This window comes from Mauremys mutica, chromosome 9 (genome assembly GCF_020497125.1).
Source record: "Mauremys mutica isolate MM-2020 ecotype Southern chromosome 9, ASM2049712v1, whole genome shotgun sequence".
Lineage (NCBI taxonomy): Eukaryota > Metazoa > Chordata > Testudines > Geoemydidae > Mauremys > Mauremys mutica.
The window spans coordinates 65,649,131-65,663,307 of NC_059080.1; the positions used below are offsets into that span (position 1 = coordinate 65,649,131).

A 14,177-nucleotide genomic window follows, 5' to 3' on the forward strand; every position below is an offset into this window, starting at 1 on the left:
AACAAATAAATTATCCACTTTACATTTCTATTAGTTCTAGGCTTTTGTAGTGTTCTGCGTTATAGAACTGTAGAAGGTTGTATTGTAGCATTGCTTTGCATAAGCTATCTACTAGATAAACGATATAACAGCTTATATTGCTAGAGCACTCTCCTGTAGTACGTATTATCCTGCAGGATCTATATACTATAGACGGCACACATTGCACCAGGGAATTGCAGTCATGTGTGGTATGGAAAATTGTCTAAATGGACAGCCAGCATGCTGCAAAACAGTGGAGGATGAGGAAATGTTGACCAAGGATTCCAGGTCAAATGCTTGCTCTTCAAAAAGTGCTATAAAGAACTTTGAATGTCCATGTAGATTTAGACAAGAGCTTGGGTCTTATCTAAATCTCATCCAAAAGCCCCACTTAGGAGTAACTAGGCAGAACCCAGACATTTTCAGAGAGAGATCACAATTTAAATGCATTGTAGCTTTCAGCTATATTTATACTGACACATGATGAAAGGATTCATGGGGATTTCCCAGCTAGTCTCTTATTTTTAACCTGAGCTCTTCAGCTAGGTATCAAGTCTCAGTTTTGTATTTATTTATTTATTTTAAATCTTGGTCCAACACCACAGACAGCCATCTTTGAATATAAGCACATCATTTTATTTTTTTAAGTTTAAAATAATCCAAACAAAAAAGTTAGCCATATAATATAAATACAGAGTAAATGCACATAGTTTACAGCCAACTACATGTATGCAAGAATAGCAGCAAACCTCACATGAGCGTTAAAGGATTCTCAGATGGTCATTTGTGAGTGTTTAGCTACAACTCCTACGGCATAATTATGTTCACATATGCAGGGTTTGCAGACTCTCTTAAATAGAACAATTGAAAACTTACATGACTTCAGTTTTTACAGAGAGAGAACTGTATTACAAAAAATTGGAAAGTAATACATTTAACTAGCACACTTCAGTGTTTTGCTTGTTTCTAGAATAAAAAACACTTGGGAAGCAACATTTTTTTAAAGTGTCTTCAATCTGAATTCTCTGCAAGTAATTTTTTTAAAATGCTACAATCTAAGGAATGTTTCAGATCTGACTATCAGGAGGCAAAAATAAAAACAGCAATAAAGCACAAACTGTCATTCTTGAACGTCTTTGAATAAAGAGTAAATATGTGGAGTGTCTCATATAAATCGGAGAATTATATAGGTACAATGTCAATAGACCTATGGATTGGCTGATGTTTCAGTCATTCAGTATAAAGAAAAATAAAAACCAATCATAAATCACTAGAGTGATCCTACAAAGAACAACGTATGCTAACAAATCAAAGATTGGGAAAAAATAAACATAGATCTTGCAGTCAGTTTAAGATTAGGAAGAAGTTTCCATTTGGTACACCAAAACTCACCTTGCTTTGTAACATTTCACATTGCACGTTAGGATTTCTAAATCCACGATATTGATTGAGAGGGATATAAAATACAGACCTATCCACTGAAGACTTTGTCATGGCTTTCCAAGTTCCAGCCACAAAAATTTACAGTGATATGCCATTATTTTATAAATATTCTTGTTATATACTATACTGTAGAAAGACTGAGAATTGTTTAAGACCAGATACAAGTTTAAGTGGAACATGGATCCACTTCTGCTGAGCATATCACACTATAGTGCCACCTTCTGACTAAAGTGGACATCTGCAGGATTATACAATGATTCTTGACTCTTAACCAGGTGTTGAGTAAAGTCAAATAAAATATATCATATTTAAATAAGAATGGATGTTGGTTTATATATAAATTAGATGGATATGTAAAGTCATTCTCAAATGTTACCCTTTCCAGAAAACTGAGATTTAACCTCTGTTAGACAGAAAATCATGGCGGTATAACTTAATGTAAAACTACATTAAAAGAATCAAGTAAGAGATGACGACCCATAACAACATCAAAGTACACTCCTCTTTCAATTTTGTAATAAATGTATAATTGAATGTTGCATCTGTTTGCCTCTGTATGTTTTCAAAATAGATAACAAGAAAACTATGTAAAGAATTTCAATATCTTTGGGAAATAATTCAGAGGTATCTTTGTACATTGTGGTAGCTTTATAAACAAAACAAAACACACAATTTGGTTTGTTTCTTTGTTACAGTAAAAGTTCACCCCTGAAGAAATTTAAAAGGTTTTATCTTTGAAGGATTAAAACTCCATGAAGAATTGGAACAAGAGGTTGATTGTCTCTCTTCAGCCGATAACAAGGAGTGTAAAGCACAAAAGATAGAACTTTCTACTGAGATATCTCGCCTTTGGAAGCAAGATTCACTGCTTCTCCCTGCGAGGCATGCACGCACGCACAACCTTGTAGGGTAACAGATGCATGTGCACTGAAAGCAGACCGGATCTAGTCGGCCAAATTTATCCCTGGAATACACAGGTACAATTCCCAATGAAACTGTGGGAATTATATCCATTAACTCCAGGGATGAATTTGGGCCTGTGCGCTTGCTAAATCTAAAATTCAGCTATAGCTGAATTGCCTGGATATCTCCTGAAGAGAAATATGTTTTTAATGTAACTCATTCCCCATAATTAGCTTCTGTAACATAGTTTTTACTTTATAACCACTTTTGGCTTTCACGTTCCTACGCTTAAACTTTTGCTGTTAGTTAAATGCTGGTGTCAGCAGCAAGATCTGAGGAGTCTGGCCACTAATGTTTGGAAGCAGGAAGGCTAGTTGTGAGTAATACAGCATTAGCAGATTTCCCATAGAGAGGTGACTGGGAAAACCTCTTAACTGAGGTATTTTTTTTTCCTTTTTAAATAATCTCCTTGTACTAATAAGAATACAAAGATTGCCAAGGTTAGTCTAAATATGCGCAACACAGGCTATACTGAGAACACTTCTAGTATTAAAAAACAGGTAAGAATACTCAGTTTCTACAGAAAGCACATCAATGCAGCCAAGCCCCTACTGAACGGGCATAGCAGTGGTGCTCTGTGCTCTACGGTGGCCCTGAAAAGGAGAGGCAGTTATTACGGAGTATTACTAACACCAAGGCTTGCAAGTCTATATTAAAAGATTTCTGCCATAGTATGATGGACACTACAATGCTCAAAGGAAAATAAAAACAAGACAAACTGGTTGTTCAGTATGCATCTAACTTTTATGTATAAAAGTCTCCAAAACTATCTGGACATCGATCCTAGCGATCTACTGCAAACAATGTCTTTTTCTGCATAGGTGTTTGGAAATCAAACCATACACTTAGCTTCAAAAGAATCTGTGTGCGTCAAACACTGTTTCTAACTGCACATGACTACTATTTAAAATCTTAAACGGGAGAAAAATCACAAGCCAAAAAAGGCCACAAAGTGCATAAGGAGTCATTTGTAAGATAAAGCCATTGCACGCAAACATACAGTTTAATGTATACTGAAGTACCACACTGGAGGAGTTAATTGCACTGCTTTGTTATACCAGTGTAGTGGCATTTATAGATAGAAAGCTACTGCCACGAAAATAACTGTGAACATCTCATCCGAAGGGCAGCAGATTTAATCTTGGAAGTATTCAAGGTCTACGTGTGAGTTTGAAAAGCTACGCAGAGCGTGAAACTTATTTCTCATACTCTGGATCTGGAAAACTTGATAAGTTATGGCAGAACAAGTAACCGAACTAGCTAAGATATGCTGTCAAACATAATGCATTATTCTGTAACTAGTATTACAAAACATCAATTAAAAATCAATGCCTGAATATTCAGATAACTGAAAGGGCAGAGTTATATGGTTATCTGCAGTTCTGCACCCAACTTTAGGTTGAAAAACAAGAGATACGGCAACTTTTAAGGGGAATGTTTAAACAAAATATTCTCAATTACCATCTTCACCATCATTCTGCAAGTGGCTGGGGTTTCCCTGAAAATGATCTACAGCAACTCCCAACTTGTTACTACACAGGAATTTAATCTATGTGCTTTCCTATAGCTTTACACATGGTGAAGTATGTGCCCTCCTCCTTTAATCCAGGAGAAGTGTTGGTACTCTAGTCACTAGCTTGCATAAAGCTATGTTTGACTGAACATTATATATCCTGCATCATGTACAGCAGGTTCACTTGTTAGAATTTAACACTTCATTAAGACTCCTTAAAGACTGTTCTGAAATTCCAGTGTTAGTAGTGTGGGTCACATTACAGATCAGGTGAGGAGACTCCATGATCTATTTTAACAGTACATCTTATGGTCTTCCTTAAATTCTAAAAGGGAGCAGAGATCTATGATAATGAATGCAAGAGGACTCAGTATGGGAATGCTTGGATTTCCAGTTCTGCTAAGAGACCGGTATCCTGCAAAGTTAAGCAATGAGAGCTTCTCACACAACTTTGAACTGTATTGTCGCTACAAAAGGTGAGATTGAAATACATTCTATTTTAGGTCCCTGTGCCACATTCCTTCAGATAGTATCATGGAAGTTGCATGCTGCGACTACTACCTCAGTCTCATCATTTGAGACTTCAGATGGAGTTGAATACAAGTTTCAGACATACAAAGTTATGAATCTATGCTTTCATCCTCCTCACCCTAAGAGGTTATTGTACATTGAAACAAAATGTATTGAAGACCAAACATGATGAGTGGAACAAGGCTATCCTTTGCAATCGAATACAATATATAACCCCCTCCCTCCAAATCACTGAAGCTCATGGTTTTGCATCATGTAAATTAACACATGGCGAGAAAATAGCAATTTTGAAGTAAGATGTGTTTAAAGGCATTCCCCTGGGGGCAGCTCCTTTGTCACATGGTCACAAAAGAACCATACAATAAGGCAGCAAATTGCTCATGGTTGCCTATAATCAATCTTCTATTTCGTCCATAGCTGCCTGTTCCTGATAGATAATTTTCTTCTGCCCACCACATTGGCACTGATATTTGGTGGTCCACTGCAATCTTTTGGTCTTCCACCTTCCTAGAGATAGCCTTGTAACTTTGCTATCCATTCAGTAAGTAGACTACCACTTCATAGGTTGACATCATTATAGCTGTGTTTGGAATCTGTCTGATCAGATGTGTAGTTAGACCACGGTAGAGGGATCCATACCCTTCTTCTCGCACAAGCAAAGATAGTGTCTGGAAGAAAGCTCTGTATTTTGTTCCCTCTTCACGTAGTCTTGTTCGTACAACCTCTGTGTAAAGAAAGTAACACTTGGTTATTTTGGTCATCACATTGCAAAAAATGTAATGAAAACAAATTAATTAATTTAGCCGACAGATTAAGCAAGCATAAAACCCTCAACACCGTACACTCTTTAGATAGTAGGTAAAAGAGCCAACATGGCAATTACCGGGGTTGGGAATCTGGAAGAAAAAGACAAGCCACGTCCTTTTAAGAGCAAAATAACCTAAACGTTTAGCTATTTCCAGATGCCCAGTTAATGAGGTGAAGTGATGGTGCTTTGAGTGGCCCAGGTCCAACAAACCACTTAAGCATGTGAGTAATCACACTTGTTTCACCTTCAAATTAAGCATATTCTTAAGTACATTGCTAGATTGAGACATAGTAAGCAGCATTACTGGGGAAAACTGAGCAAAAGAACAGCACAGTGAAAGATTGGAGGAGATCTTGCTGACATATCTCCCTAAACATTAAAAAGGAAAAGCAAGAGCTCTGTTGGTTACTTACTCGAAACTTACACAAATAATGAGCATAATATAGGGGTCCAAATGAAGCCATATTTCCCTGAACCTGTATGGACTGGATTAGAGCAGTTCCCTGGTATAAATTACTGTTATTGTCCAAAGGGGTCAGACTAAATATCTGTTTAGAAATACTGTAGCCTCTGGTTGACTTGCTGAATCAGAAATTGGCCATGCCAATTTGCTAAATCGAACAACAGACAGAAGTGTAGCAAAAAGTACTCTTTTATTGGGACCCGATCCAGAGAATGATAGAAATCAAAAGGCTCCTGCTGACTTCTTTGGGCTTTGGCTCAGGATCTTAAGGAACATGCTTGCCCTTACCATGTGGATATGCTATAGATGTGGCACAGGTTTTGGAAGTGGCAGCAGCCATCATCATTCCAACAAAGTCTGAAGCTTCTTTTACAGATTCATCCTCACTGTCCATACTAGAAGCAGTCTTAAATTCCAATAGTTTTCGCTTAATACTCTCGTAAATAACAAAATGAATAACAGTTTCAGATATGCCTGCGTAGGAGGCCGACATTCCTCTGTAAAAGCCTTTAATTCCATCTGAATGATAGACTTTTCGGACACATTCGAAAGCACTCATTTGCTTTTCTCCACGATTCCTGAAAGAGAAGGAACATTTAGCTGGTTCACAATAATCATTTTAAATGATTAATTACACAATGTTTTGCTATAAACATGAGTCCTTTGGAAATAGCTGGTAAAACAATGCAAAGGTGCTCCAATTCAAAAGTGTTTTATGAACATGCACAATTTCAGCACACAAGTTGTTTCACTGACTTCAGTATTACATGCTTAAGTACTCTGCTGAATCAGAACCAAAGGATGTACTGAACACTTAAAGGATTGTGGAGTCTCAGACAAATCTCCAGCCCTCCTCATCTTCAAGGTTCAAAAATCAGCCTGCACCAGAGCCAATCAAGGTATATAAAATGTGTGACCATTAGAAAGTTAAGACTAAGGAGCTGAAAGCCCTAGTTGCCTACAGTATGTTACTCATTACAGGACAATAGCTTAACGTTCAAAGGGAGTGAGCAAACAAGCCACTGAACAGTAGTTCATTATATAAACTGATCCAATTAAGCCACAATTGAGGTCAAATAATTGTGCACATTGGGTTGAGCAGATTTTGTACCTGTAGGACACAAAAAGAAAGTTTTAGTCCTCAACATCCCCAACTTGCAAATGTAAGTTCAGCTGATCATTTATATTAGAAAATAAAACAATGTGTATGTGTATATACCACATGAATCAGTTAATAATGGATTAAATTTAATAAACTTGTTCCCACTTGCTGATGTTTCACAAGGTACAAGTGGAGAAAAAACACTGAACATGGAGTTATACAGAATGAGCATGAATCCACAATTCCACCAGAGGTCTCTTGTAGGATTGAGTAAATTATACAAAATAATGCAGGACATTGCCCTTTCACTACTGCTAGAGGCATTTGGGACTATATTTTGTTTTATGTTGCCCCAACGCCTTTCTGAATTAAGGCATATGAACTCTGGCCTATATAGAACAGTTCCTTACCTTACAGTAACTGTTATTCTTCCAAAGGTTTTGTCTGTGTGGCTCTCCACTTCAGGAGGCTAGCAAGCAGGCCCACATGCAAGGTAGAATTTAACTGCCACTAGCTAAAGACTTAATGTAAAATTGATGACTCAAATTTTGCTTCTGATCTGGAGGCCAGGTCAATGATGTTTAATAAAAACAAGAGGATTACTCCAGGTGGCTGCTTTGCATGTTTCAGATACAGGGATATTTCTGAAACATATAGAGGCTGCGGCCTGGGCTTTAGTGGAGCGAGTCTTGATGTTAGGAGGAAGGGGTGCTCCTGCCATTTGGTGTCAGATAGAAATACACTGTGTAATCCATTTAGATATGCTTGTCTTTTAACTACCTTGCTTACTGTCATAAAGAGATGAGGGCGCTGTCTAAGCGTACAGCTACACTAAAGCAAGGAGCCAGCATCCCAGCCTGGGCAGACAGACTAAAAATATCACTGTGGACACTGCAGCATGGGTGGCAGCTTGGTCTAGCCACCCCAGCTTGGACATACCTCGGCCCAAACCCGGAACCCCTCCTGCACCCCAAATCCCTCATCCCTGGTACCACCCTGGAGCCTGCACTCTCAGCCCAGAGCCCATGCCCCCTTCCACTCCTCAACCCCCTGCCTCATCCTGGAGCCCCCTCCCATCTTCCGAACCCCGCGGCTCCACCTTCCAGCCCAGAGCCCCCTCCTGCACCCCAAGCCCCTTATCCCAGAGCCCACTCTCCTTTCCCCCTTCCCTCCCCCCACAACACACCCCAACTTCCTGCCCTAGCCTGGTGAAAATGAGGGAGGGAGGGAGAGCAAGCAATGGAGGGAGGGGGGATGGAGTGAGCAGGGTGTGGCCTTGGGGAAGGGGTGGGGCAAGGTTGTAAAACAGTCAAAGTGGCTAGAGAGTGTCATATCAGATCAAGCCAAGTCTCTCCCAGCTGTTCTAAGTGGATATGGGGCAGGAAAGAGATGCGTGTTATGTTCCAGCCTAACTAAATAATATAAAATAAGCCATCCTTTATCACAGTATCTATTGATGATATAAACCAGAATCCAGCCAATTTCAATTGAGCAGTCTGCTGCAGAACCGCTTCTGGACCATTGAAACCAATTTTTCCCTTTTATAAGCAAGCTCATGATACAAAAGATTAATAAAAAGAATACAAAACTACCTGCGTCAGGGATTCAATTAAGTAAGCAAACGTTTCATTAATCAGATTGAGATTATTTAAAGCACTGTTAGTTTTGGAAACGGTCAAAGAGTGCTAGCCACCAGAATACTGTAGCACCTCCAGGCAACATCATTACCACCATCCAATTAAACTACTGGGACAAGGACAGTGTGTATCTCAGAATCAGGTTAACGTGTGGCCTTACCAACTGAAATCCTGACTAGAAAAACCACTCTCAGTTTAGAGGAGAGAATCAATTTTATAGCATCCTTCTATTCCAATTATTAGACAATAAAATTGGTAAGCAATCCTAGTATAAAAAAGGTTCTTTACCTTGCATCGAGCTGTAATCGCGTCTTTATTAGCCAAATAGGATTGGTTGCTGTGATTGCAGTAAAACCTAAACAAATATTTAAAGAAAATTAGGTTTGATAATGTCGTGAAAAACAAAAACTTAGTTAAAAGTTAAATGTACACAATAAGGTACAGTCCATGAGAGGAAAAAAAACAAAACAAAACCTCAGACTATACTGATTTTTAAAAATGTTTCTATTGTAGGCCTCTACTGATATTTTATTACTTTTACAAGTCCACAGAGCCAATAAACTCTCCCACCCCTTTTTAATTTTACACTGACATTTCATATGTTCAATTCTTAGCAAAAAAGGTTCTCCATATAAAAAAATTTCCCAATCGTGCATATTTCTCTGCCAATCTATTTATACACATCCCTTTTTGACACCTTTGAACAGCAAGACTAGCTAGCTAAACTGATATTAGTCAATTAATTTGGAAAAAAGTTTTTATTAAAACATATTGCAAATGTAACTGAAGTGAATTGAAATAGTATAAAAACATTCTCTGCAGACTTAATTTACTACCTGAAATACAATCTGAGTTTAAAAGCATGCAAACTGAATAATGTCTACTACGATGCAGCTAAAAGGCATAAAATTACTGTATATTAAAGACCTTTTAATATTGACCTATAACGAATAGTTAAATTGGAGTTTATTAATAGTCCAATGTTTTATTTAGAATTCAAAAGCAAGGACTGTTGGTTGGCCCCAGGAATACTTGTACAAGCACACAAACGTTAAAATTGTTTTAAAAAATGGATTGCATATCTACTACTAACTAGTCAGACAGCAACTATTTGGGTTTGCATTAGGGCTAATTCTAAAAGTTTTTGTTTTCTATCCACCCAAAAAAAAAAAGCTTCTCTTGCTCCTGCACACCCAAGCAGAGTCAGAGGTAACTCTGGATAAATTTACTTTTGTAGTACCATACATGCACCATTAATCAGGTAACATGTCTGCAGGAGGGAACAGAGAAAGGGAAGAGCTGAACATTTGCCAAGCAGCAAAAGATAATTATGATACTTTGTGCTTCCTGAGTGACACACACTACTTGCATATCACTAAACAGTCTCCTGCCCACCTGCAGACTCAAGGGTCTGGGAAAGTGTCAAAGAGTATCTTGTTCAGTGCATTTCTGATGCACACCTCAGCTATACAAAACAGGGCTTTGATAAGTTTGTTTAAGAAGATCATTTACAATTACACTTATTTAAGCAGACCCGCTTGCATACCAGTTACTTCTGTTCAATCACCATCTACGTTTACACTGAAAACTTGCACACAAATGACTGAAGTACTCAAAAACAGAAATGCCAAAGGATCTTAACTGTTTTAGAAAATTATTCTGGAGTTTTTTTTACATTTTTAAAATGGATTATTAAATACTAATTTGAGATCTCAAATTACACTACAAAAATAACCTTAACTATCTATGCTTCTTAACAGCTACGATCATTCAAATACCTCCAAAGATACAGCTGCAGTGCTGTGCCAAAGTTGTAGAAAACTAATAAACACAATTTAATCTCTCACTTAGAAGTCAATGTGTTTAAACAAACTCCTTCAATGCCCTCCCAATTAAAGATCTTCATATTAACTTGCATTTTGAAAGCTACTAGTGCATATACCTAAAACATAGATCATAAGAGTACTTTTATGAGGATAGTTTGATTTTCTGTTTAACTAAAAAAGCGCAAGTGCCTTGGGGTTGCTGTATGCACAGTACTTTAAACCTGTGCAGGAAGTGTCAAATGTTATCGAAACAGAATGGTAGTATTTTACACCCCGTTTGCACATCTGTAAATAACTACACAATATAGAAGGCAATGGAGAATTAGACCCAGTTAGCTTTAGTGATGGGTCAGAATGTCCCTAAAAGGGCACGGTGTAAAATATCTGTAAAAAAGAAAATCCCCTTAGAAACAACTCTTATTACAAGAGTATGTGCCTCTTATACCAATTTTACACAAGTGCAACTTCACAGATTTCACTGGAGTTACTCCTCATGCTAATGTAAGAAGTGGAGGGTAACCAATCCCTCCTGAGGTCCCTTCCAACCCTGATATTCTGTGATTCTATATATTCTTAATTTCTATAACACTATTTATTAATCACTAACAGAATTTGCTTATTCACTACCTTAAATCATAATCCTTCCACAAGAACATCACAATGGGTTGTGGTAGAAAGGAATTCATTTTTAAGCCAAAGATTTTGATTTAAGATGGAGAAATAAAAGCAGGAGCACGTCAACTTTCAGGAAAAAAAAATCTCTTTTCCAGAAAAATACTTTCAGTTAAAAGAAACACTAAACAGTAAAACACAGGGCCAAATTCTGCTCTTAGTTATGCCACTGTTCATCTGAAGCATCTGCACTAAAATAGGAGATATATATGAATGTGTAGGACCCTACCAAATTCATGGTTCATGTTAGTCAATTTCACCGCTACGAGGTCTTAAAATTCAGTTTATATCTGAAATTTCATGGTGGTGTAATCATGGGGGTCCTGATTCAAAAGGGGATTGTGAGGAGGTCCCAAAGCTGTTGTAGGGGGGTTGCAGGATTGCCATACTCACATCAGAGTTTCCTGCAGCTGGAGGAGGCTTCTGAAGGAGGAGGTAGGTCTCATCTACCCAGTGCTGCTGGGAGTGTCCCACCCAGGGGCTCCTAGCTGCCAGTGAGGGGCAGTGGTGGATTAACGTACAGGCCCATGGGGCCACAGACAATTTGAAAAATGGGTGCCACAACCCTGGCAGGAGCTGAAGCCCCAAGCTCGGGCAGCCCAGGACCCAGGCAGGAACCATGGGGGGCAGCAGCCCTGAGTTCAGGCACCCTGATCCCCATCTGGAGCCACCAGGGGTTGGGTGCAGGGCAGGGAAGCCTGGAGCTCGGAGAGTGAAAGCCCCGAGTCCCAGCTGGATCTGTGGGGAATGGCAGCCCCCAGCCCAGGTCCCTGAGCCTGGGCAGGAACCTCAGTCATTACACCCCCAGCAGGAGCCATGGTGTTGTGGGCAGCAGCTCCAAGCCCAGGCACCCATAGCCTGGACAGGAAGAGGGGGCAGGCAGCCCCGAGCCAGGCAGGATCTGCAGGGGCTGGCAGCTCCCAGTCCAGGTCCTGAGCCTGGGCAGGAGCCGCAGCCACTACACCCCCAGCCCCAGCAGAAGCCACAGGTGGCAGGAGCAGCCTGGGCGCCCAGAGCCCCAGCAGGAGCCACACGGGGGATTGGGGTGGGGGGAGCATGGAGGTGGTAGCGGGTGGAAGCCCCAGTGCTAGGATGCCTTGAGCCATAGCAGGAACCGCAGGAAGTGACAGCCCCAAACCCAGGCATCCTGAGCTCCAGCAAGAGCCGTGGGGGTTGGGGGTGGAGGGGTGTCAGCAGCCTGGAGCCCAGCTCTGGGGCTGCTGCAGCGCAGAAGTGTATCACCCTCACTTCTGTGCTGCCTGTGGAGGTGAGTCTGATCTCCCCCCATAACAGCCATGCAGGGGAAGGACAAGTCCTGTCCCTCCCCAGCCTGGCTGATTTTGGGGAGATCAGATTTCATGGGAAGGGCTTATTTCATGGTCCATGACCTATTTTTCATAGTCATGAAATTGGTAGGGCCCTACTAATGTGAGAGCAGATTCTGGTCCAGTGACTCAGATTTATAACCTTTCACTTACACACTAAATTTTAAAATCAGACAGCAAGACAAAAAGGTATTTCACTTGCCCCTCGTATTTATTTATTTTCCTATTTAATTAAATGCTTCTATAATAAAAAGGATATGCCTGTGTTACCACTAGATTGTATTTGTAATAATTATTTATTCCTCCTGTCCTATTGACCCAAGATGATCAATCTCACTGGGTTCAGGTAAAGTTCTTGGCCTCAGACCCATATGGAGGAGGTAGTGGAGATGGAGGTGCAACATCTGAGTAGGAGGGGCTGGAGTCACTGTACCTCCCCCTAGGGCAGAAGCAGGCATGGCCCTTGTTAGTCATTTGGAAAAGATGCAGTTTTATTCCACCCACTGCTGACCTCTGTCCATTGTCAATACATGCAGGCTGAGATGAGACAAAGCTAGGTCCCATCCTGCCTAGGAATGCCCATTCTAATGTTGTTGTATTTAGCTTATGGGCTTTCCTATACTCATCACCACAGTATTAAAGCACCTCAAATCATTAATTAACTTAGCCTTACAACAGCCCTGTGCGGTAAGGAAGCATCATTCCTATTTTAAAGAATGGGAAATTGAGGTACAGAGAGGTTTAAGGCCCAACCTTGCAATAATTGGGAAATAGAGGTACAGAGAGGTTTAAGGCCCAACCTTGCAATAATTGTCCAATAATTGTGGGTGTCCAATTTGAGGTCTGATTTTCACAAGGTACTGAGGGTAGGGGGTACTTCTGAAAAATCAGACCCTGTGGGCCTCAAGTAAAGCACCCAAAAATGGAAGCATTCAAAATTAGTGAACACTTGATAATACAGGCCTAAATAATTTGTCTTATGTCACAAAGGAAGCCTGTGGCAGAGCTTCTGTTAAGAACAAGACAGCTCCAACTCCCTCTCTGTGCCAGAGTGAGGAAGGTGGGTAGGTGAGCGTGTTGTGTGCGACTCCCTAGGCCTAGTGTTCTCCATTCTCTCATGTGGCTTTTACTCTCAAAACCTAAACAGTATAAAATGTTATAGTAGCAAAGTTTTAACTGAGTGATTCATAAGTTAGCATGTTGTTGCTTGATAAAATATCCTGTATTTTAGTTTTACGTTAGTTTTGTAAGAGAATACTAAATGGACAGATCAGAGGTGCTGATCAACATAACACTCTTAAATTTTGTTGCCTGCTGTCTAGTGCGTTTTGCAAATTATATCTGAATTTCAGATTGAAACAATTATTTAAGTTTCTCTCTGGAGCCAAACAATTGACCAAGAACTAAAAACAGGTAAGATCCCAGGTATTCCTATTATGCATTATCTTTGAAAGTTTGGCTTTATCCATAAGACAATTGCAATTGACACAGATGCACGTGAATATGTAATGCTGGATTAAAAATCCATAGTAGTAAAATAAAACAAACTAACCAACCAAAAAAGAAAGAGGTAAAAGAGGAGGACGTCTTTGATACATTATGGCAACATAGGATATCAGCTGCAGCATTTTAAATGCAGCTATGAAATACTTTGAAAAAAATCAAATGTCCTGGCTATAGTCAACAAGGGACCTTTAATTAGCCAACATGGCTAAGTAAATCGCAGCTATCAGTGAAAGATATTTTCTACCTTTCCCTGAACTGCACTGAAAAAAAAATTTACTTCTATAACTCTGGAGTAGAGTTACGTTTTCGCACAGTGCACATAAATTGGAATTCAGATAACAAAAGTGCATTCCCCTTATTTTGTGTA

General features: G+C 39.7%; 1 protein-coding gene across 3 annotated transcripts in view; it reads right to left on the minus strand.

Annotated features, from left to right (window-relative positions):
* Window positions 1-635: 635 nt before the first annotated feature.
* The window catches only part of SLC25A36 (solute carrier family 25 member 36), a 58,210-nt gene continuing 44,668 nt past the window's right edge, over window positions 636-14,177 (minus strand). For all 3 annotated transcript variants that reach the window (XM_045030940.1, XM_045030938.1, XM_045030937.1), the window contains exons 5-7: window positions 8,770-8,836; window positions 6,031-6,320; window positions 636-5,195 (exon numbers count right to left, since the gene is read on the minus strand). In XM_045030940.1, the coding sequence (XP_044886875.1) occupies window positions 5,002-5,195; window positions 6,031-6,320; window positions 8,770-8,836 (551 nt within the window). In that variant the 3' untranslated portion in view covers window positions 636-5,001. The remainder of the gene's footprint in view (window positions 5,196-6,030; window positions 6,321-8,769; window positions 8,837-14,177) is intronic.